The sequence below is a fragment of the Jaculus jaculus genome, chromosome 3 (assembly GCF_020740685.1).
Source record: "Jaculus jaculus isolate mJacJac1 chromosome 3, mJacJac1.mat.Y.cur, whole genome shotgun sequence".
NCBI classification, from domain to species: Eukaryota; Metazoa; Chordata; class Mammalia; order Rodentia; family Dipodidae; genus Jaculus; species Jaculus jaculus.
This window is the reverse complement of record NC_059104.1, coordinates 2,933,004-2,956,901: the sequence shown is the minus strand read 5'-3', so window position 1 is coordinate 2,956,901 and position 23,898 is coordinate 2,933,004. Positions and strand designations below refer to the sequence as shown.

The 23,898-nt window shown below is 50.8% G+C and overlaps 1 protein-coding gene across 3 annotated transcripts; it reads left to right on the top strand.

The window, feature by feature from the left end:
- Window positions 1–5,838: 5,838 nt before the first annotated feature.
- On the top strand, window positions 5,839–23,451 carry Naxd (NAD(P)HX dehydratase). Of its 3 annotated transcripts, none has more exons than XM_004663406.3 (10): window positions 5,839–5,919; window positions 9,480–9,630; window positions 12,476–12,521; window positions 13,459–13,547; window positions 17,534–17,642; window positions 20,618–20,668; window positions 20,748–20,852; window positions 21,257–21,377; window positions 22,197–22,317; window positions 23,161–23,451. In XM_004663406.3, the coding sequence occupies exons 2-10, from the start codon at window positions 9,527–9,529 to the stop codon at window positions 23,309–23,311; spliced, it is 897 nt and encodes a 298-aa protein (XP_004663463.3). In that variant the 5' UTR covers window positions 5,839–5,919; window positions 9,480–9,526; the 3' UTR covers window positions 23,312–23,451. The 3 variants fall into 3 exon arrangements, with proteins under 3 accessions (XP_004663463.3, XP_045001726.1, XP_045001727.1); XM_045145791.1 differs by lacking the exon at window positions 5,839–5,919 and adding an exon at window positions 6,039–6,099 and having other exon boundaries at window positions 20,727–20,852; XM_045145792.1 differs by lacking the exons at window positions 5,839–5,919; window positions 9,480–9,630; window positions 12,476–12,521 and adding an exon at window positions 12,577–12,681 and having other exon boundaries at window positions 20,727–20,852.
- Window positions 23,452–23,898: the final 447 nt, after the last annotated feature.

Genomic DNA, 23,898 nt, shown 5'->3' with positions numbered 1-23,898 from the left:
TGTTCAAAAACTGACCTATGCTAATAATTTCAAAACAGTAAACATTATTTAAAAGACTTTTTAGGCGATAATAAAAATGTCTTAAGCGATATCTACAAATAACCAATGGGAGCTAACATTTTGGGAAGTGCTGGAAATTTGCCCTAGATGTCCTCCAACTCTGCACACACAGAGAGCTACAGGGACCTTAGGGGACATTACCCGTGCAGTCAATGGTGAGCATAAGTCCTCAGTTCTCTGGGTACATACACATCGGCAAGACCCCAAAGTGTCTTCTCAACTTGTGAAGATCATTACCTTGCCTCCATACAGCTCATACATCATAAATTAGGGCCACATTTCTTCATTCTGCAATTGCCCCCTAGACACTCCCCCTTTGTCAGGCCCTGATGGACGGGAGAGGTTTCCACTTAACTCACATTTGTTGTTGTTGTTGTTGATGTTTTGAAGGTAGGGTTTCACTCTGGTCCAGGCTGACCTGGAATTCACTATGTAATCTCAGGGTGGCCTCGAATTTACGGCGATCTTCCTATCTCTGCCTTCAGAGTGTTGGGATTAAAGGCGTGTGCCACCATGCTCGGCTTAACTCACATTTTACAAGCAAATCAGGGGCTGGAGAGATTTCTCAGAGGTTAAAAAGTACTTGCTTACAACCCTAACAGCCTGGGTTTGATGCCCCAACATCCATGTAAAGCCATAGGCACAAAGTGGCAAATGCATCTGGAGTTTGCTTGCAGTGGCAGAAAGCCCTGGCACACCCATTCTTTCCCTCACCTGTCTCTCTCATTTTTTTTTTCAAGATAGGGTCTCACTCTAGTCCAGGCTAACCTGGAGCTTGCTCAGTAGTCCCAGGTTGGCCTTGAACTCATGGTGATCCTCCTGCCTCAGACTCCTGAGTGCTGAGATTAAAGGCATGTGCCTCAACGCCCAGCAGTAATCATCTTTTTTTTTTTTTTTTTTGGTTTTTTGAGGTAGGGTCTCACTCTAGTCCAGGCTGACCTGGAACTCACTATGGAGTCTCAGGGTGGCCTTGAACTCACGGTGATCCCCCTACCTCTGCCTCCCAAGTGCTGGGATTCAAGGCGTGCACCACATTGCCCGGCTTAGCTTTTTTTGTTTTTAAGTAATCACTTATAAAACTCCATGACTAGGGATGTAGAGATGGCTTAGTGGTTAAGGCGCTTGCCTGTGAAGCCTAAGGACCCAGGTTCGATTCCCCAGCACCCACGTAAGCCAAATGCACAAGATGGTCAATGCATCTGGAGTTCATTTGCTGGAGACTCTGAAGCATCCATTCACTCTCTAGCTGACTCTTTCTCTCTCAAATAAATAAATAAATAACCAAAATATTTTTAAAAACCAAAGCAAGTCTCTATGCAACAAGCACAGCATTCAAATGCACGGCGTTCCACACAGCAGCACCTGTGGGCACGAAGACCGCCTGGGCCCAGGATGAAGGAAGCAGTGGAGTAGGTGGCACCGAAGGACCCCAACAAGCCAAAGGCTGTTTCATGAGTCTCCAGCCAGTGTAAAGCCTCCGTGGTGGGGTTTTGGGGAAGACGATGCCACCTTCGCCTCAACTCCCAGGGAGCTCCGTGGCTCAAGGCTGTCCATGGCTGGCTGCCATTCTGTGGGGTTGTTGGGTGTTTCTCAGAGGAACTTCCCCAGAGCACTCCTGCCAGGATCACGTGGGAGCACTGAGCGGCGCCGGCTCTGACTGCCAGGTGTCGCCTGCAGCCATTGCAAGTGCACCCGCATGCATCTTGTACACATCACCTCAGCTCCACAGAGTCCCCAGGTTTGAAGCTTGCTGGGTTCCTCCTGCCTGGCCACGTTGGCATTCACTGAAGCAGTCTGAAACTACTCCATGAGTTTGAGTGACAGCTAAGGAAGCCAATGACAGAAGGACAAATACTCCCCAGTTCCAATCACATGAGGGTCCTAGAGGCATCCCATCCATGGACAGAGAGTACAATAGTGGGTGTCAGGGCCTGTGAAAAAGGGAGTTACTGTTTAAGGCTGGGCTTCAGGGATGGAGAGATGGCTTAGCAGTTAAGGCGCTTGCCTGCAAAGTCTATCTCCCTGGGTTCAATTCCCCAGTACTCATGTAAACCTGGATGTACAAGGTGACGCACATGTGTAGAGTTTGTTTGCAGTGTTGGAGGTCCTGGTGTGCCCATTCTCTCACTCTATGTGCTTCTCTCTCTCTCTCAAATAAATAAGTAAAACGTACACATAATTAAAGTTCGGTTTCAGGTGCAGAAGGCAATGGAGAGAGCTGGAGATGGAAGCGACCCAGCACCGAGCGCATTCACTGCCCTGAGCTGCAGGATCTTCGTGGTAAGTCATGTGCATCTCAGCACTTTTCCGCAAGTGTGGCAGCGCCGCGTCAGGAAATGCCAAAACACCTGTGTGGCTGATGCTCCAGAAATGAGGACGGAAGTGTCCTAGCAGGCGTGCACCGTGGCTCCGCACTGGCTGGCTTCCAGAAGAGCGCACTGCCGGCATCTGTGGAGCAGGCCGACGGCCACGTGTGCCCAGACCTGACGCCTGCAGGTGGGACACGGGCGCCTGGCCGTGCACTGAGGTCGGGAGCCCTGTCCTGAGACGGCTGTGCTGCTGCGAGGCTCTCGTCCTGGACCAACAGGTAGAAATGGCTCCGTAGTGGGGACCTCACTTAAGTGTTCCTCGTCACAGGAAGACCACAGATACCTCTTAAGGGGCTTCCTGACCACTGCTGCTCCTGAGGTGATAACTCCAGTTCTGTGCTTCCTCACATTTCAGGTGTCTGAGCAGAGGCCAGCTGGTGCCTCACACATCAGCCAGGGGCACTTCAGCAGAGGCCAAGGACTGCCAGGGCACACCTGTGGGCAGCTGGGTGCCAAGCAACAGCTGGAACAAACTGATGTGCCAAGGGGGACTGAGGCTGTGAGGTACGAGCCCAGAGACACCCCATTCAGGAAGTGGAAGGAAAACAGAAAGCAAGTCAACCAACAAATGGAGAAGACACTAGAAGAAACAGCTGCACTGAAATGTGAAAGGATTGTTAGCAAATCAGGGCAGGGTATCCAGGAGTTGACAGCGGATTTGTGTGGGTGGAGCAGAGCCATCAGACTAGACCAGACCCTGACTGAAGCCCCTGCCCATAAAATCTCTGCCCAGCCTGAATTGGCCAGAGGTTGGTGATAACTGGTTGAAATTGCTTCTGGAGTCACATTTTTATGCTTTCTTTTTAAATTTATTTCAAGGTAGGTTCTAGCTCTAACCTAGGCTGATCTGAAATGCACTATGTAGTCTCAGGTTGACCTTGAACTCACAGCAAGCCTCCTTCCTCAGCCTCCCTAGTGATAGGATTAAAGGCGTGTGCCAACATGCCCAGCTGGAGTCACTTTTCTTTTTTTGGCTTTTCGAGTTAGGGTCTGGCACTAGCCCAGGCTGACCTGGAATTCACACGGTAGTCTCAGGGTGGCCTTGAACTCATGGCAATCCTACTACCTCTGCCTCCCAAGTGCCGAGATTAAAGGCATGCGCCACCATGCCTGACACTTCTTTTTTTGTTGTTGTTAAACATTATTTATTTGCGAGCAGAAAGGGAAAGAGGAAGTGCCAGGCCTCCTGCCACTGCACGCACCGCTCTGCATCCGGCTTTACATGGGTATTGTGGAATCAAACCCGGACCTTTAGCTTTGCAAGCAAGTGCCCAAACCGCTGAGCCATCTCTCCAGCCCAGGAGTCACTTTCAATGGGAGCAGGTTTGCACAAGGAGTGCAGTGAAGATGCAGGTACAAAGGGTAGGCTGACGGCAGGTAGCAATGGCTCACCTACAGCCACTCCACAGAAGCTCGGAGTCTGCACCAGCCACGAGACCATCTCTCAGACAGACTGACACCCATCCAGACAGGGAATCGAAGGTCTGCAGGGGAATTTCTTGCTCTGGCCCTCGGACAGCCTTCCAGGTATCTTGCTGGGACACACAAGCAAGGCTCAACTGCAGACCTTGATGGGATGCGCCGAGACTTCCAGCATGTGGGAAGATGGGCAGCGTTGTGAGAAAGGGCTTCCTATTATTTTTCTTTTTCTCTTATTTTTTGTTACTTCTTTTAAAGAAGAGAATGGGCGCGCCAGGGCATACAACCATTGAAAGGCCCAAGAATTCAGAAGCCCAGAAATACTATCACACTCCAAAGGGAGCTTAAGCCGGCCCCTGCATACCTCAAACTCCAGGCTTTACTCTCTGTTGGAAGCAAGTAAAGAATCCCTCTTCTCATTATATCAGATCCCGCTCCTAATATAAAACTAGGTAAAAAGGGCATGAGATAGCCCTCAAGGATGGGAAATGAGTAATGAAGTGAACCACTTATTTGGTTTCTGTAAATAGCCTGCACCATAAGCCTTAATAGCCCACACCGTAAGCCTTAGTAGCCCGCACCATAAGCCGTAGCAGCCTGCCTCAGACCACCAAGGTCATAGGAGACTGATACCACACTCTGCTACTCCCACCCAATGACCTGCACAAATGCTGACCACCAAGGTCATAGGAGACTGATTGGTCCACGAGGGGCTTGAATAAATTAAACTAATTGGCTTAGAAACTACGGAGTGGCACAAACTGACTGGCTCGCACCCCGCGGGCTCCTGATATTAAAAAAATGATTGGTCTAATGCACAGGCTTTGTTAGAAACCCTATAAAAACTGTCCCGTTCCTGCATTCCAGGCTCTGCAGTCCTCTACCCCTGTGCGGTGTACGACTGTGGGCCTCATCGTGCTTGGAATAAAATCCTCTTGCAGTTTGCATCCAGACCGCTTCTTGTGAGTGATTTGGGGTGTCGCCATATCCAGGCAGAGCGTGGGGTCCCCATCTTGGGGTTCCTTCACCACTACAAACGAACTCCAGATGCATGCACCACCTTATGCAGCTGGCTTATGAGAGTCCTGGGAATCGAAACTGGGTCCTTATGCTTTGCAGTCAAACGCCTAACCACTAAGCTCTCTCTTCAGCCTTCCTGGGTATTTCTAAGCCATCTCTCTTTTTACTTTTTTTTTTTCAAGGTGGGGTTTCACTCTAGTCCAGGCTGACCTAGAATTCACTATGTAGTCTCATGCTGGCCTTGAACTCATGGTGATACCAGGCGGACTTCTAATTCAGTCACCTCCTTTCCACCCACAGACTCGCATAAAGAAGCTGGGAACTTAAATTATTAAGGCCTGTCTTTATTTAGTAACGCCAGCTGGCCCACACCCGATTGGTTGTTGTTAATCTCTGAAGAGTGTGATTGGTGGAGTCCCATTTCCGGCGGCGGCGCTGGGGACGCTGGGAACTCGGGGGGGGGGGGATACAGGAGGGAGGACTCATTGCCCGTGGATCCGGTGAAGGAGTGCGCAGCGGTTGCGGCTTAGGGGGAGCCCCGCAGGCAGAACCCTGTAAAAGAAGCCGATGGCTGTGATTGAGTCGGCGATCGGGGGCGGCCGAGAGAGCACAAGATGAGCTCCCTGGATGCACTTCCGATGCTGGCGCGGAGCCCGCCGGGAACCCGGAAACCGCCCAATGGCTGAGGTCCAGACGGCCGCGCGGGGCCCGCCGGGAACCCGGAAACCGCCCAATGGCTGAGGTCCAGGCGGCCGCGCGGGGCCCGCCGGGAACCCGGAAACCGCCCAATGGCTGAGGTCCAGGCGGCCGCGCGGGGGCCGCCGGGAACCCGGAAACCGCCCAATGGCTGAGGGCTAGACGACCGCGCGGGGCCCGCCGGGAAGGCGGAAGTCGGCGTGCTGGGTATGGGTGTCGGCGGCGTCACGCTGGCTGCCCGCGGGCGAGGTAAGCTCCATGGCCGCGTGCGCCCGCGGGGCCGTGGTGGCGGGCGCAGGCGCGGTGGCGCTGCTCGCCGTCGCGATCACGTTCTCCGGCTCGCCTCTGCCAGCAGGTACCGGCCGCGGCCGCTTCTGCCGGCGGTTGGGGTGCGGGAAGGCATCGCCGCGGGCCGGTGGGCCTGGCCGGGGACTGGGGTGTCCGGTCCCAGGTTGTCGTGGTCACAGTTAACAGTGGAGGGCTGGAGAGATGGCTCCGCGGTCAGTGCGCTTGCCTGCAAAGTCAGAGGACCCAGGTTCGATTCCGCAGGACCCACGTAAGCCAGATGCGCAAGGGGGTGCATGCGTCTGGAGTTGTTTACGGTGCCTGGAGGTGCTGGTGTGTCGCCTCCATTTCTCTGTGAAATAAATAGTAGAAGTGTAGGGGTAGAGAGATGGCTTAACGGTTAAGGCGTTGGCCTGCAAAGTCAAAGAACCTCAGTTCGATTCCCCAGGACCCACATAAGCCAGATGCGCAAGTGGGCACATGCGTCTGGAGTTCTTTTGCTGTGTCCGGAGCGCCCACTCTCATTTTTTCTCTCTCTCAAATAAATAAATAAAAATAAGCCGGGCGTGGTGACTCACGTCTTTAATCACAGCACTCGGGAGGCAGAGGTAGGAGGATTGCCGTGAGTTCGAGGCCACCCTGAGATTCCATTGTAAATTCCAGGTCAGCTTGGGCTAGAGTGAGACCCTATCTCGAAAAAAACAAAAAATTTAAAAAAAAATTAAATTAAAAATAAAAATAATAAAATATCTAAAATATAATAGAAGTGTAGACAGATGGGCCGTGGCAAGGCGAGGTTCGCTCCCTTCCCTGCTCTCGAGCCTAGTGTGTGGGTGAGTGTGTGCGTGCGCGCGTGCGTGCAGGGCTCCTCGATGACGGGACTCGAGTGACATCTGCTATCTGGAGCTCCAACCAGACACCTTTAGATCTGCTCTCATTTTTGGACCTTAAACTTCTTCACAGGGTCCCCGGTCTCTCGGGTACCTTTCCAGATAAGGTGGACTATGTAGGAACAATTTAGACATGAATTAAGCAGATGCATCTGTGGGGGTTTGATCAGGGTGTCCCCCATAAACTCAGGTGTTTTGAGTTCTAGGCTTCGAGCTGATGGAGATTTGGGAATTAATGCCTCCTGGAGGCAGTGTATTGTTGGGGGCGAGCTTACGGGTGTTGTAGCCAGCTTCCCTTTGCCAGTGTTTGGCACACTCTCCTCTTGCTATTGTCCACCTGACGTTGGCTAGGAGGTGATGTCCGCTCTCTGTTCGTGCCATCGTTTCCCCCTGCCATCATGGAGCTTCCCCTGGAGTCTGTAAGCCACACGATGGTGGGGTGATTTCTGGCAGCGTTGCGAACCTGACTGTGACAGCTCTCCGTTTGGATTCTCACTTGGCTTTTTCTCCTTCTGTGCCCTGTGGATGTTACCTAACGCTCGTCGCCTGTACAACTGGGTACCCTCTCCCACGGTGGAGCTGCGGGGAGAGAGCACTTGAAGACCCTATGGGGAGACTCTGCCCAAGTGGCTTAGCCAGCTAGTAACAAATGGTTGAAACGGTGAAATGGGCCATTGGCTGTAGCAGTTGTTCAGAAAGTCTGCCCGTGAACCGGAAATAACTTTGCCATGATCGGAGTGTAAACATTTGGGAGTTTTGGCTTCTTGAGTTTGTTTTGGGGGTGTTTTGTTTTGTTTTTGGCTTCTTGTGTTTTAACTTGAGCCCTCTGAATGCACCGGGGGTTGCATCCCCTGATCTATACATCTCAGTCACACCACTACTGGGCTTCAGTGCGCCCCTTTATTTTATTTATCTATTTGCTAGCAGAGAGAGAGAGAGAAAAAGGAGACACAGCCCCAGCAAACAAACTCCAGACGCATGTGCCCCCTTTGGCATCTGGCTTACGTGGGTCCTGGGGAATTGAACCTGGGTCCTTAGGCTCCACAGGCAAGCTCCACTTTAGAGACTTGCCTTGGTAGCTGTCTGCTTTTCATGGAGGCTAATTTGTTATTAGAAAAGTTTTATTAAATTAACATTTACTTATTTGCAAGCAGAGAGAGTTGAAAGAGAGGGAATGGACATTCCAGAGCTGCTAGCCTCTGCATATGAACTCCGGATACACACACACCACTTTCTGCATCTGGCTTTACATGGGCACTGGGGCCTTAAGCCATCCGTCCAGCCCAGAAAGTTTTTTTTGGTACTTATCTGAGGTTCCATAACTAAACTGACTCGCTAAATTTTTGCCAGGGAGCCAGTACAGTTCTAGCCCTTGTGTCTTTAAAGCCATCCGTGTTTTAGGGTTAGAGTACATCTCAATTAGCTTAAAGATTTATGTCACATGCCCTAGCTTACAGTTCTCATTAAAGTAAAGAAGTGGTGGTGGTATTTCTCTATTGTACTTCTTTGTTTGTTTGTTTGTTTGTTTGGGGGGCAGGGTCTTGTTCTAGCCCACGCTAACAAGGAACTCACTGTGTAGCTCCAGGCTGGCCTCAAACTCACAACAGTACTCCTACCTCTGTCTCCCAAGTGCTGGGATTAAAGGCCCGCATAGTGAACTTTCATGATCACAAGACAAAAGCCATAAATTAATGCATTTTCTAGTAACATTGGTGAAAGCATCAGGTAGATAAGTGACAGCAGAAAAAAAAGATTGTTCATATATCTGAGTTTATTATGAAATTAGGAAGGCATGTGCACATCACTGTTTTTTGTTTGTTTTTTCAAGGTAGGGTCTCCCTCTAGCCCAGGCTGACCTGGAATTCACTATGTAGTCTCAGGGTGGCCTTGAACTCACAGTGATCCTCTTACCTCTGCCTCCTAAGTGTTGGGATTAAAGACGTGTGCCACCATACCTGGCTTATTTTGAGGTAGGGTCTCACTGTAGTCCAGGCTGATCTGTTTTTGTTTGTTTGTTTGTTTGTTTTTGTTTTTTCGAGGTAGGGTCTCCCTCTGGCCCAGGCTGACCTGGAACTCACTATGTAGTCTCAGAATGGCCTCAAACTCAAACCAGTCTTCCTACCTCTGTCTCCCAGGTGCTGGGATTAAAGACGTGCACCATCACACCCAGCTCATTTTCATTTTATTTTGCTTATTCATTTGCAAGCAGAGTGAGAGAGAGGAGATAAGAGAATGGGTACGCCAGGGCCTCTAGTCACGGCAAATGCCCCCTTGTGCATCTGGCTTACTTGGGTACTGGGGAATTGAACTTGGGTCTTTTGGCTTTGCAGGCAAGTGCCTTAACCGTAAGCCATCTCTCCAGCCCCAGCCCTTTTTGGTTTTTCAACGTAGGGTCTCACTCTAGTTCAGGCTGACCTGGAATTCACTCTGCAGTCTCAGGGTGGCCTCAAACTCACGGCAATTCTCCTACCTCTGCCTGCCGAGTGCTGGGATTAAAGACTAAATTTTAACTTGATACAGTTTTGTGTAAGGTGGTGTTCTCCAAAGGGATCCATCCAAACACACAGTGGGCACATACAGCCTGCTGCTGTGTCATTGTAATCTCTGATCAGCCTTTGTGTATAAACTAGAGCAGCAAAACCTTGGGATAAAATCTGTACTGTTCCGCTGTAGAAACGTGCTGGCCCTGGCTGCTTTGCGCCTCTGCCTTTCTGAATGACGTCATCTTCCTGTTTTTCAGTTCTACAAAGGACATTTTCTCTATATGAAACGCATTCTCTAAAGGACATGGAGCATTACGTTAATCTGGTGAGAAATATTGTACCTGCTCCTTCTGCAAAGAAGCACAAAGGACAAGATGGGAGAATAGGCATCGTCGGGGGCTGTCAAGAGTGAGTGTTGGCAGTGAAGTCCTCATTTAACACCCCCCCACACACACACACACACCTGCCTTCCTTCCATTCAGCTCTTTCTACAGTAATCATTTCCAAATGGTAGGACCTAATGGGATACAAAGTACTTTCCAGAGACCTCCTTTCTGGCTAAGTAGATAAGACTGTCAGGAGTCCCAGTGGACTTGTTCACTGGTGTGGGCCGGTGTTAAGCTTTTGCGTGTGGTGGGAGGTGCAGGTATGTTCCCATTGTATACTTTCCTGCCTGAATCCGTCTTCGGATCACATGCGCATCTCACTGTACGCTATGATGGAAACAACTCAGCAAAGCTCTTCCTTACTTTGCAGCTAGAAGATCTTTCTGCAAGCCGTCCATGTGTGCAGTTGAACAGATCTAGACTTGGTTAAGACCTGTTTAATCTGCTTTTAGATGTTTTGCTGCTACGTCTGTCATGCAGGGATGTGTAATCTGCCCTCATATGTCAGTGTTCTGCCTCTATGCAGTCCTGCCCCTGTGACTGCTTGCTTCCTGTCCGCACTTACGTGACACTTTTTAGCATATAACCATAAACCTTCACCTAGACTTTGTTTCTTAACCCCATATGACTGTGACGACTTTCTGAGACAGGAAATAAAAGCTAGGCATGGTAACACATGCCTTTAATCCTAGTACTTGGGAGACTGAGGTGGTAGGATTGAAGTAAGTTGAAGGTCAACATGGGGCTACAGAATGAGTTCTCCATCAGCCTGTGCTAGAATGAGACCCTGCCTCAAAAAAGGAAGGGAGGGGAGGGGAGGGAAGAAAGAAGGAAAGAACCAAGGTTGGGGGGATGCTCAGTCAGTAGATGCTTGCCATGAAGCATGAGGACCTCAGTGCTCGTGTTAATAAAAGCAGGCTCTTTTTAAAAGATATTCCCAGGGCTAGAGAGATGGCTTCGTGGTTAAGCGCTTGCCTGTGAAGCCTAAGGACCCAGGTTTGAGGCTTCATTCCCCAGTACCCATGTTAGCCAGATGCACAAGGGGCGCACACTCCTGGAGTTTGTTTGCAATGGTTGGAGGCCCTGGCGCACCCATCCTCTCCCTTTCCCTGCCCCCCCCAAGTAAATTAAAAAATAAAAATAAAAAGAATTCCAAGCTGGACATGGTGGTGCATGCCTTTAATTCCAGCACTTGGGAGGCAGACATAGGAGGATTGCTAAGTTTATGGGCAGCCTGAGACTACATAGTGAATTCCAGGTCAACCTGGGCCAGGGCAAAACCCTACCTCAAAAACCAAACAATTTTTTTTTTAATTTATTTATATGGGCACGCTAGTGCCTGTTGCCACTGCAAACAAACCGCAGACACCTGTGTCACTTTGTGCTTCTGGCTTTATGTGTGTACTGGTAGCAAACCTGGGCCATCAGGCTTTGCAAGCAAGCAAACACTTTTAACCACTGAGCCATCGCTTCAGCCCTGTGGCTGTGTCTTCCTTATTTTACTTTGTGTCTGGTTTTTCCTTTCCTTATTTTTTGCTATGCTTTTCAAAATTTGAGTAACATGAAGCGTCATTCGACTTTGTAGCTGAGCCTGTGGTTGCTCTCTGTGCGTAGCACAGCCCTTGAGTTTGTGAAGAGCCGGGGAAGGGAGAGCATCGTGACAGCGCCGTGACTGGCTCTGTCACAGGCCCGTGCTGAGCCTCCCGCGTTGCTCTGTCTACCGCCTGGCAGATTTCCAGCAGCGTAACTGCCGTATCACAAGGTGTGGCGCTGCTGGTTCTCCTCCTTCCCTCTCAGTTGAGCTCCTTGCAGCATCTTCCAGCAGAGCAGCAGGTGGCCCACCTATCTCATTGTGGCGCCTGCTTTGCTGTGCTGTAGCTAGCGGCTGGCTGATGGCGGGCTGCTTGAGAACGGGGATGCTAGCTAGCCCTGGCAGTCTGTGGAGGAGAGCGCTCCGGGCTGCAGTTCCTCGTGAGCCTTTGGTATTCCCCATGTAGTGCTCCTGTGTGTGCAAGTGACTGCGGGCTCCCTGCTTTGCCCTGGTTTGTTTGTTTGGGTTTTTGAGGTAGGGTTTCGCTGTAGCCCAGGCTGACCTGGAATTCAGTATGTAGTACAGGTTGGCCGTGATCCTCCTACCTCTGCCTCCCGAGTGCTTTTTTTTTGAGGCAGGGTCTCCCTCTAGCCCAGGCTGACCTGAAATTTCCTATGGAGCCTCAGGGTAGCCTTGAACTCACAGCGATCCTTCTACCTCTGCCTCCCGAGGGCTGGGATTAAAGGCGTGTGTGTGTGTGCGTGCATGGGATTTTGACAGTTCTCTAGTGGAGTGCTGTGGAGGAGAAGGGTACGTGGAGATCACCCTTTCTGTGCTCAGCACTCACCCCCCGGTTGTTTTCCTGCTGGAAATGGATGACTAGCTGGAGAAGTTCACATGCTGCCAAAGCCAGAGGCCAGGGTCTTCCTCTAGGAGGAGATTGGCAGTAAGCAGTCACTCTGCAGGGTGCAGTTGCTTGTGTGGACTCCGTGACGCCCTCTGGTCTCTGTGCACAGTCACTCTTGAAGAACAGCGTTCTGTTCCAGGGCCCTGGTCCCTCCTGAGTGCCCTGAGCTCGTGACCAATCCACCGTCTCCCTGACCAAAGCTCTGCCTCGTACCCAGAACAGAGACTTTGGCACCCGGGTTCCAGCTGTGGCTGTGTGACTGTGTGCAGGTGGCCCGGGCGCGCTGTGAGCCTCAGAGCTGTGTCACCTGCACATAGTCCACGTCTGTTCAGTGTAGGTCTTGTCCTTTTTTTTTTTAAACTGATAACCTATTACTGATCTAGAAGTGTGCTTGCCTCAAAAGTTCCTGACTCCATCATTTCCTTCTAGGTACACGGGAGCCCCATACTTTGCAGCTATCTCAGCTCTCAAAGTGGTGAGTTTGCCTTGTCCTCGTCATTGAGCTGCCTCTGGTAAAGAATGGGCTTAAATACAACGGAAGAGAATGTTTTGTGATAGAGAGTGACATCTTATGGTGATCAGTAGCAGCACACAGGACCGGGAGGACGGCTTATATGGGACCTAGAGAGTTGAACGTGAGTCCTTAGGCTTCACAGGCAAGTGACTTAACTGCTAAGCCATCTCTTCAGCCTTATAACCTGGTCTTTTTTTTTTTTTTTTTTTTTTTTTTTTTGGTTTTTCGAGGTAGGGTCTCACTCTAGTTCAGGCTGACCTGAAATTTGCTATGGAGTCTCAGGGTGGCCTTGAACTCACTGCGATCCTCCTACCTCTGCCTCCCAAGTGCTGGGATTAAAGGCGTGCGCCACCACGCCCAGCTTAACCTGGTCTTTTAAACAACAGCAAAGAAACTGAAACTTCATTCATATTTTGCTTCACCAAGATGACCCTGGGAAGCCTTTTTTAAGTCCTGGTGTAGCAGTCAACCTTTGCTGTACTGTCAGTCTGCATGGCTGGGCTGCACTGGGTTGGTGTGGCTCTGGGCGTACCCCTGAGGCAGTAGTCTTGACTGTGTCTCTAGGCATATGGCCTTGGCTGTGGTCTGCCTGCTGTTTGTATTAGGGTTTTGTTTTGTTTCTTTGCAGTAAGGGTCTCAATCTAGCCTAAGCTGGTCTGGAATTCACTGTGTAGTCTCAGGCTGGTCTTGAACTTGTGGCAGTCCTCCTACCTCTGCCTCCCAAGTGCTGGGATTAAAGGTGCGCACCATCAAACCAGGCTTGTGTTAGGATCTTTGTGGCTGAGTGACTGCAGGAGTTGGACATGTTATGACGTGTGTGAGCGTCTTATGCACAAAGCCTCTCTCAGTCCTGTTGAGCATGGCCTCCTCTCAGTCCACCTCCTGTTTCGTTTCTCAGGGTGCAGATTTGGTCCACGTATTCTGTGCCAGGGAGGCCGCTCCTGTGATCAAGTCCTACAGCCCGGAGCTGATCGTCCACCCGATCCTGTGAGTCTGGTCCCAGAGAATGTCTTTCTGCAGCCACTCTTCCTGGCTGAGTGTTTTCACAGTAGGACTCAGCTGGGAAGTGTCTGCTGTGCTCCATTTGTGGTAGCCGTTTCTCGAGTGAGAAAACCATGGTTGAGCTGGTCCTGGTGACAGACATCTGCAATCCAAACTATCAGGCTGCCCTGGAACTCACTGTGTAGTCTTAGGCTGGCCTCAAACTCATGGTGATCTCCTACCTCTGCCTCTTGAGTGCTGGGATGAAATGCATGTACCACCATGCTGGGTTTAAGTTTGTTTTTTGGGTTGTTTTGTTTTTTTGTTTGTTTGGTGGTTTGGGGGTGTTTTTTTTTTTTTTTTTTTTTTTTGGTTTTTTGAGGTAGGATGTGCGCCACCACACCCAGCTCTTTTTATTTTTTACGTCTTCCTCCCTCCCTCTCCCCCCCTCTCTCTACTTGCAAAAAAAAAAAATCAATTTTTTTAGCACGCCTTTAATCCCAGCACTTGGAAGACAGAGGTAGGAGGATCACCGTGTGTTTGAGGCCACCCTGAGACTACACAGTGAATTCCAGGTCAGCCTGGGCTAGAGAGAGACCCTACCTTGGAAAACTGTAAATATAAAAAATAGAATGAGAGGATGCACTAGGGCCTCCAGCCCTTCTGCAAAGGAATTCTAGGTGCATGTGCCACTTAGTGCATCTGGCTTTACATGGGTACTGAGGAATCAGGCCTGGCTTCTTTGGCTTTGCAGGCAAGTGCCTTAACCACTAAACCATCTTTCCAGCCCCAAAATATTTTTTTTTCCTTCGAGGTAGGGTCTCTCTCTAACCCAGGCTGCCCTGGAATTCACTATGTAGTCTCAGGGTGGCCTTGAATTCACAGTGATCCTCCTACCTCTGTTCCCAAGTACTGGAATTAAAGGCGTGTGCCACCATGCCCAGCCCCAAAATAATAATTTTATTTTTGTTTATTTTTATTTATTTATTTGAGAGAAAGAGACATATAGAGAGAGATTGGGCCTGCTAGGGCCTCCAGCCACTGTAAAAGAACTCCAGATGCATGTGCCACCTTGTGCATCTGGGTTATGTGGGTACTGGGGAATTAAGCCTCAATCTCGGGTCCTTAGGCTTTACAGGCAAGTGCTTAACTGCTAAGCCATCTCTCCAGCCCCAAAATAATAATTTTAAAGGGCTTAGTGGAGTGGAACTTAATGCACAGTATCAGAAAAACTAAAGCAAATAAAAACTGTAGTGTGCTCATTTTTCTATGATCAAAGTAAGACAGTGAGATGGCAAGAGGAGAGGTTGGGCACAAGGTGACAGCTGATGCGTGTGAGGCCTCAGTTCTAGGGGACAGCTCAGTGCCTGTGGGCAGGGTTCCCTGTGGCAGAAAGTGAGGGCCGCCCTTTACTCATTTAGTACAGGCTTGCAACTCTGGGCTCAACAGGGTTCGGTGGGTTAGCACATGCTCACGTACCTGTGGCCAACAGGGTTCAGTGGGGTAGCACGGGCTCACATACCCTGGGTTCAGATGGAAGCTGTTGTAAGGACCCTGCCGATAGGTAAGTACTGTGGTCATGTAGGAGAGGGGACCTGATTCTGGGTTTGGGGGAAGTCTTGGTTGGCCACAAAGGCCAATGAGAATGTTGGTGGTCTGAGTGAGCTGTCATTGAACGTGATGGCCAAATGGGAGTGGGTTCAAGTGGGAAGGAGGGCAAGAGTTGGGTTTGAGGCTTGTTTTGGATTGCCTGTGGGACATTTGAGAGGGTGTGGTTTGTAGGCACTAAGTAGGAGTGGGGTAGTCTGTGGGCTGTCACTCACAGGTAAGCCCTGCTTAAATGTCAGAGATAAGGTCAAGGAACAAGCTAGGCATAGGACCTGGCCTGGAGCAGAGGGAGTGGAGGAAAGAGCAACTATTTGCACACAGTTCTAGTAGGGCCATGTCCCCGAGTTCAGTGTGAGAGGAAATGCGTGTCATGGTTACGTGTGAAATTATGACAGCAGCTTGTGGGTAGAAGGGTACTGGGCTGGGGGCGCAGTTGAGGGGGCACTGGGAGGCACCAGTGGGATGCTGTGCAGGATGGTGCAGAGAGGAAGCAGCCAGCCCTGTCTGTCCCGAGGGCACCATCAGCACCCACAAAGGCTCGGGATGGGAGCATGTCTCATGGGCCAGTTATACCATGGGAAGGAGAGACACTGGCAAATAGTGGAGGGTTGAGCTAAGTTTGACACTGGCTAGCCATAATACCCTATTCTAACTTGTTTTACTTATTGTGTGTTATTGAGACAGGGTCTATTTAAGTAACTCAGACTTTGACCCCAAATTCTCTCCTCCTCTACTCCCTATAGGCATCAATAACAGGTGTCTGCCACCACAGCCAACTATAACTTATTTTTTTAATTATATTTTTTTTATTTGGGAAAGAGAGAGAATGGGTGCATCAGGGTTTCCAGACACTGCAAACTCCAGATGCATACGCCACCTTGTCTATCTGGTTTCTGTGGGTACTAAGGAATCGAACCTGGGTTCTTAGGCTTTAAAGGAAGTGCCTTAACCAGTAAGCTATCTCTCCAGCCCACTATAAGTTTAAATGCTAGGTATGTAAATTGGAGTGTTAAAAATAAATCAGTCTTGCTGGTGAGACTTTAATCCCAACATTCAGGAGGCAAAGGTAGAAGGATTACTGTGAGTTCAAGACCACTCTGAGACTACAGAGTGGATTCCAGGTCGGCCTAGGCTAGACAAAGGCCCTACCTCAAAAAAATAAAGTAAAAAACAACGTAGGGCTGGAAGGATGGCTTAGCAGTTCAGGTGTTTGCCTGCAAAGCCAAAGGACCCAGATTTGATTCCCCAGGACCCACATTAGCCAGGTGCACAAGGGAACACAAGTGTCTGGAGTTCCTTTGCAGTGGCTGGAAGCCCTGGTGCGCCCATTCTCCCCTCCCCCCCCCGTCAAATAAATAAATAAAAATAAAAAAACACAATAGTGGCACAGGCCTTTCGTCCCAACACTTGTGAGGCTGAGGTACAAAGATCTCCATGAGTTCAAGGCTAGCCAGAGACTGCAGAATGAATTCCAGGTCAGCCTGGGCTAGAGTGAGAACCTACCACAAAAATGTGTGTGTCTATATGTATGTACCCACCCACCCCAGTCCTAGCTGGGCGCGTGGCACACGCCTTTAATCCCATCACCCTGCATGCAGAGGTAGAATCGCCATGAGTTTGAGGCCACCCTGGGACTACATAGTGAATTCCACGTCAGCCTGGGCTAGTGAGACCCTACCTCAAAAATAAAAATTGTGTGTATATATACACACACATACATACATATACCTACCAGTCTTAAGAGAATAAATAAGCCAGTGCATGGAGAAGGTGAAGGAGACGCAAGGCCAAACATGTTGTGCAGCCTGCACAGCCTTGTAGAACAGGAAAGGGCACGTGGCGAGGGTGTGAGCAGGCGAGGGTGAGGTGCCACACAGTGGCAAATTAGCCAGCCCTGGTTCCTGGACAGAATTGTGCCTATACTGGGTGCTCACACCAGGGGAAGCTAGAAGAGTCTGTGAGGACTTGTACTATTTCTGCACATATTCTACAAATCCAAGTTTTCCAAACAAAAATGGCTTAGGGGGTCTGGAGAGATGGCTTAGTGGTTAAGGCGCTTGCCTGCAAAGCCAAAGGATCCAGGTTAAATTCCCCAAAACCCATGTAAGTCAGATGCATATGGTAGCACATGCATCTGGAGGCCGTTTGCAGTTTTGGAGGCCCTAATGCACCTGTTCTCTCCCTCATTCTCTCTCTCAAATAAATAAAAATTATAGTCTGCTTTAAAGAAATCAAAATGGCCTAGGGTTGGGGTTACAGCCTAGTGATATAGCATGTGCAAGGCCCTGAGTTCAGTTCTTCATACCATGCATAGAAGGTGGTTGGAAAAGTAAAGTAAACACATGGAAACTTTGGAAACCCATTCTGCCCCTTTCCTTGTTCAGTGATAGCCGTGATGCTGCTCAGGAGGTGGAGAAGTGGCTCCCTAGACTGCACTCCCTTGTCGTGGGACCCGGCCTAGGTAGAGACGACCTCCTTCTCAACAGTGTCGGGGTAAGTCTCTCCTCGTGGCCTCGCTCAGGTCTAGTGACATGCATGCAGAGGCATTTCGGGTCTCCGGGCACGAATCGCACGCTTTGGTGTCTCCTTGGAACAGTGGAGCTGGAGAAGACATGGGATGGGGCAGAGGGCAAGTAAGGCTCGTGATGCAGGGGACCAGAGCAGACTGGATGGGGCTCTTGGTACAGTGTTCACAGGCGCAGAAGTGGTGGCGTGGTGCTTCAGTGCAGAGCTGCAGAACTGAGGCCCCTGGGGCTGCCATCTGAACGACAGCCTGTATCTGCGGGGCCATGCTGTCCTGGGCTGCAGGATGCGTTGGCTGTGAGCCACACTGTAGGGACGCAGCCTCCCCAGTCACGGGCCAGTGCTCGTACCTGTTAAACCAGTCCCGGTGATGGTCTGTCTGTGGAAGTACCGGCACAGGCGGCTGCCTGTCAGAACAGCCAGTGTTTGACTCAGCCTCAAGCCACAGTGCTCATGGGCAGTTTGACTTGACCGGGGTTTTCTTAGGTTATCTTCTCAACATAGCTTGGACCATGGCCTTCCTGCCATCCATAGCTGGGATCTGTTGGTCAAAGATGGCCCCGCTATTTAAAATAAATAAATGAATTATAAATATATATATACATACATATATATATGTGTGCACGCACGCGCACGCACACATGCACACACACACATATCACCTCACACAGAGACAGAAGACAGACACACAAAGAGAAGGTAATAGGCCGTGGCTGCTAGCTGCTGCAAACACTCCAGGTGCGTGCGCTGCTTTGTGCATCTGGCGTTGTGTGAGTACTGGGGGATTGAACCTGGGTCCTTTGGCTTTACAGGCAAGTACCGTAACTGCTGAGCCATCATCTCTCTAGCCCTGGCCCCACTTTCAAGCCTGTCCCACCAAGTACTACTGTCCAAAATGCTAAAAATATATAACAATTCTGACCAGGCAAAACCAGTGTCTAAGGCCCAAGTAAGATTAACATGGGCTACAAGTGAGTTTTAGGTTAGCTTGGGCTAGAGTGAAACCCTGTATTTAAAAAAAAAAAAAAAAAAAGCCTGGCATAGTGGCTCAGAGGCCTTTAATCCCAGCACTTGGGAGGCAGAGGTGAGAGGATTGCTGTGAGTTCAAGGCCAGCCTGAGACTACATAGTGAATTCTGAGCCTGAGCTAGAGTGAGATCCTACCTCGAAAAAAAAAAGAAAAGCAAAACAGGGCTGGAGAGATGGGTCAGGAACTTGTTTGCAAAGTCTGGCAACCTGGGTTCAGCTCCCCAGTCCCCACATAAAGACAGATGCCGAAAGTGGCACATGTACCTGGAATTCTCTTCAGTGGCACTAGGCCCTGGCACGCCTATTCACATTCCCCTCCCTCCCTCCCTCCCTCCCTCCCTCCCTCCCTCTCTCTCTCTCTCTGCTTTCAAATAAACAAAAATATATATATTTTTTAAATTTTATTTATTTATTTGAGAGCGACAGACACAGAGAGAAAGACAGGTAGAGGGAGAGAGAGAGAATGGGCGTGCCAGGGCTTCCAGCCTCTGCAAACGAACTCCAGACGCGTGCGCCCCCTTGTGCATCTGGCTAACGTGGGACCTGGGGAACCGAGCCTCGAACCGGGGTCCTTAGGCTTCATAGGCAAGCGCTTAACCGCTAAGCCATCTCTCCAGCCCAAACAAAAATATTTTAAAAATAAAAAAGCTGGGCATGGTGGTGCGCGCCTTTAATCACAGCACTCAGGCAGGGGTAGGAGGATCGCAGAGAGTTCGAGGCCACCCTGAGGCTACATAGTGAATTTCACGTTAGCCTGGGCTAGAGTGAGACCCTGCCTCGGAAAACCAAATAAACAAAAAGCCAGCAGTGTCTGTCAAGTGAGAGCTGCCGAGTTGAAGGTAGAAGCACGAGGGTCCCTGCGTCAGGCCTGCCCTTCTCCAGTCAGCTCTCTGCCAACCACAGAGACCTTGTAGGGTGGGCGGTGAAGGGCACCTCACTGTTCTTGTGCCCATGGGCCAGGCCTCCTGTTGGCGTCACATTTTTGGACTTCTTTCCTCCTTGTGTAAAGGCAGTCGTGGCTCATGAACTGCTGGTCTTTCCTGTTCCAGCTGCAAAAACCAGTGTGTTCTGATCTTCTCATCTGCATGTGCTTGGTGCCTGGCCCACAGCACATGCGTAATAAGTAGAATTCCTGCTCTTCTTGAGCATAGTAACAACCTTATGGGATAAGTTTCTGTCCTTGTCCTGTTTACCTGGTAACAAGTTGAGTCCTGGAAAAATTAAGGTACCCCAAAGTGGACTTGTAGCAGCCCCTTTTTTTTTTTTTTTTGTCCAACTGCCCCATGTAGTTTGCTCATATTGTTGGTTTACATAAATAACTATATAATGATTGTATGTGTGTATTTTTCCTTTTTAAGCAGAAACCCTTTGAAAGTTAACAGTATAGGATTAAGAGATAATGCTGTCATGGAAAATGGTTCACTCGTCATTATTATAATCACTTTACAAAAGAAAACATTTGAATAGCTGGGTGTGGTGGCACGCATCTTTAGTGCCAGCACTCTGGAGGCAGAGGTAGGAGGATCACCATGAGTACAAGGCTAGCCTGGTCTACAGAGTGCGCTCCAGGTCAGCCTGCGTCAGAGTGAGGCCCTTCTCGGAAACACACCATGTAATAAATACGGAGATGTGAACATCATATAACTAATGATTTGGAGAATTTTCAAGAATTTAGGTTGTTCCTCCCTGAATTCCAGAAAGTAGTGTGTGCGTGGAACTGGGAAGTGCTAGAGGGTCTTTGTGGCTAGTGTCGGACCCACAGCACTGGGTCCCTGTCCTCCACAGCCAGTGTCCCGGGTCTCCTTACTCTTCTGTCACTCCTGCACTGTTGTGTCGTGTCGCGTGGCCCTCAGTGCTGCTCAGCTCCGTTCACTGAGACCAGTGGACTTGCTGCTCAGTGTGTGTTTTTTCTGACAGGGTATTCTGGAAGTGTCCAAGGCCAGGGGTCTCCCTGTCGTCATTGACGCGGTGAGTGTGGCCTCTCATCTCCCACAGCGAGCGCGGGGCCTCAAGCCCGTCCGTGAAGGTGCGTCCTTGTTCTGCGCAGGACGGCCTGTGGCTGGTGGCTCAGCAGCCAACCCTCATCCAAGGGTACCAGAAGGCTGTTCTCACCCCCAACCACATTGAGTTCAGCAGGCTCTGGGAAGCTGTGGTGAGTCAGCGGGCCTCGGGGAAGAAGGGACAAAGCTCTCCTTGACCTGTGAGGGTGAAGGATGGGTGCTGTGGTTGCCCAGTTCCACCCTGCAGGCCCATCTATACAGGGCACTGACTGGCCCGCTGTGGGCAGATGCTTCTCCTGGGTTCATCCTGCATACTTTTCATATCCTGTCTCTCTTTTTTTTTTTGGGGGGGAGGTTTTTCAAGGTAGGGTTGGTTTTGCTCTAGCCCAGACTGACCTGGAATTCACTATACTGGAATTCACTATATTGTCTCAGGGTGTCCTTATTTCCTGTGGGTGTGAGTGTGGGGACTCTTCATGGATAGCACTAGCCTTCACCCTGCTACCAGTGTCTAAGAGGACCTGATTTTCTGTATTCCTGTCCTATGTTGTCACAGATCAAGGGTCCTATGGATACCAAAGATGACAGCGGATGTGTACTGAGACTCAGCCAGGCCCTGGGGAATGTGACCGTGGTCCGGAAAGGAGAGCAGGACCTGATGTCTGACGGCCAGCAGGGTGAGTGGGGCCTCCTGTGCAGGACAGTCAGGAAGACCATGCCACTGTGGGCACTGGGGCATCGTGTTTGGTGACGCATGACCACGTGCCTTTACCTTGAAGTCCTTCAAGCCCCTGCTGCGTCCTCTGAAGGACACCTGAGAGCTGACTCTAGTTACAAATATTGATCTCTTCCCCAGGCCCGAGGGCTGCCCAGCAAGCGCAGAGTGTGGGCAGAGACCAGTGGGTGGGCCAGTCCTCGCTCTCAGAGTACAGCTGCCTCCTCCTCATTCCCAGCACACCGCCATGTCACTGTTAGTGAGGTGTGCAGTTGCTGACCAGAAACCTGAAGTGAGGTTGAGATTGGGTGCCCTCAGGATGGTTTGGCGTAGATGGACATGAAGTGACAGTCCTCAGCATGCTGAGGGACAGCAGGCATGTGTGTGCACATGCACACATCCCACATAGCCTTGCACAGGAAGTGCAGAGGGTATTCTCCAAGGACACCCAGACCGCTGAGGGTCTTACACAGGATCTTCTGATCCTGCCACACACAAACTATGACATCGAGTTCCCACAACTTTCCAGTGAGGCAAATTCTGACAGCCCGAGTCCTAATGGTTCATGGGGGAGTCCGTGAGCCATGCCGCAGAGTGCTGTGATCTCTGGTGGTGCACATTGAGCTGGGCTTGGGCTGCAAGGCGTCAGCAGAGAGCTTGTCCTCCACATTCTGTGAGGGGTGGACCCTACCAAAGCAAGGGGCCGTGTAACAGGCGTCTCCGTGAGGGAGGCTCATGGAGGAGTGAGGTGCTGGCACCCACACTTACATCTTCTCTGCAGTTCTCGTGTGCAACCAGAAAGGCAGTAGCCGCAGGTGCGGCGGGCAAGGAGACCTCTTGTCAGGCTCCCTTGGTGTCATGGCACACTGGGCGCTCCTTGCTGGACCTGAGAGAACAGACAGGTACAGTGTCTCTTCATTTAATAACCGTCATGAATTGAATCCCTTGATGTGGAATCTGTTACTTGGGGGACACCATGCCAGAGGCATGCTGTCCACAGAAGTTCCTCACAACTGTGGACTCAAGCCCATCGCTTGTGGGCGGGGCCTGGCCCCAGTGGGCTTCAGAGTCTCGGCCAATGTGCTGAGCCACCATAGCTGAGGTCACTGTCCCAGCACTCAGCAGGGTCCTCCTCTGTAGGACACTGTGAAGGCAGGCTGCATGCAGGCTAGAGGGGAGGCTGGAAACTGTCCCCACAGGCATGTTTTTCTCTAAGAGGTGGCAGAATGCTAAGCTCCCAGGCTGTTCTCACGGTGGGAACCTGGTGTGTGTTGTCGAGGCCACACGTGTGTAGTGGGACAGCAGCTTCTGGAGGCGTCCCCTGCCACCCAGTACTCTGCTGCTGAGGCAGTCACTGCTGCGAGCAGGGAGCCACGTGGTCTAGGCTCTGCTCAGCTCCACGGGGCAGAGGTGCGGAGCTCTTGTGCTGGCCCAGGGCGGGTTGCACATGGGGCGGCAGACGTTTCTCTGCATCCTAGAAAACCCATGGGCACAGTTAACATTAGCGCTGCAGCACATGCCCCTCTGGCCCAACCTGGAGGAAGGCTGCTCTCTGTGTACTTGGATCTGACCCACAAATTTGACAAGGGGGTTGCTGCTGGGCATGGACCCGTGTGTCTCACCCTCCTGCCATTGAGCGCCACCCTCAGAATGTTTTCTTGAGGGCCTGATCCTTACAGTGCAATGGGGTGAGACCAGGGCACGCAGCCTGGCACCGTCACCTCACCATTGTCTGGCCTCCTCAGCATCAGCCCACTCCTGGTAGCTGCCTGGGGCGCTTGCACGCTTACCAGGGAGTGCAACCAGCAAGCCTTCCAGAAGCACGGCCGCTCCACCACCACCAGCGACATGATCACTGAGGTGGGCGCTGCCTTCAGCAAGCTCTTCGAGACCTGAGCCCGCGGTGAACAGCGAGCACCGCCCACAGGAACCCGCACCCTCCACAGCACGGGCTGCTGCCAGGCTTAGCTTTAGCCTAAACTGGCTGATGTAAAGCAAGTCTTGTCTTGACTAAAATACATTTGAGCTGTACTGACTCTGGACAGTCTTCTGCAGTTTTCTCAGTCCCAGCCCTGCAGGGCGTTTGGGGTCGGTACTTCTCATTCGTGTTGATGTCTTGCACTATAATTCCTGTTACTGGACATTCTTCTAAGATAGTCAGCTTTCAAATATCTAAGAATGCAACTTGGGTTTAAGTTGAGGTCCACCCAATGCTGCTACCAACCCTAGGCTCATTTGTTTCCTGTGGGGTGACTGGGTGATGGTGTGTGGGGTCAGTTCAGAATTACCAGTGACCCACGGTTGTGGGAGAGCAGGAAGGAAACCTAGGTGCCCTGTGCTCGGGTGGCAAGGAGCACCCAGATGGCAGTCTCTGGCTTTGCTGAATCTGCACATACCAAGCCCCCGTGAGGGCTGATGGCCCTTGAGAGGGGCTGTGAGCAGGATGCAGTGCTGTCAGATGAGCCGGTCGATGTTTGGGGGTA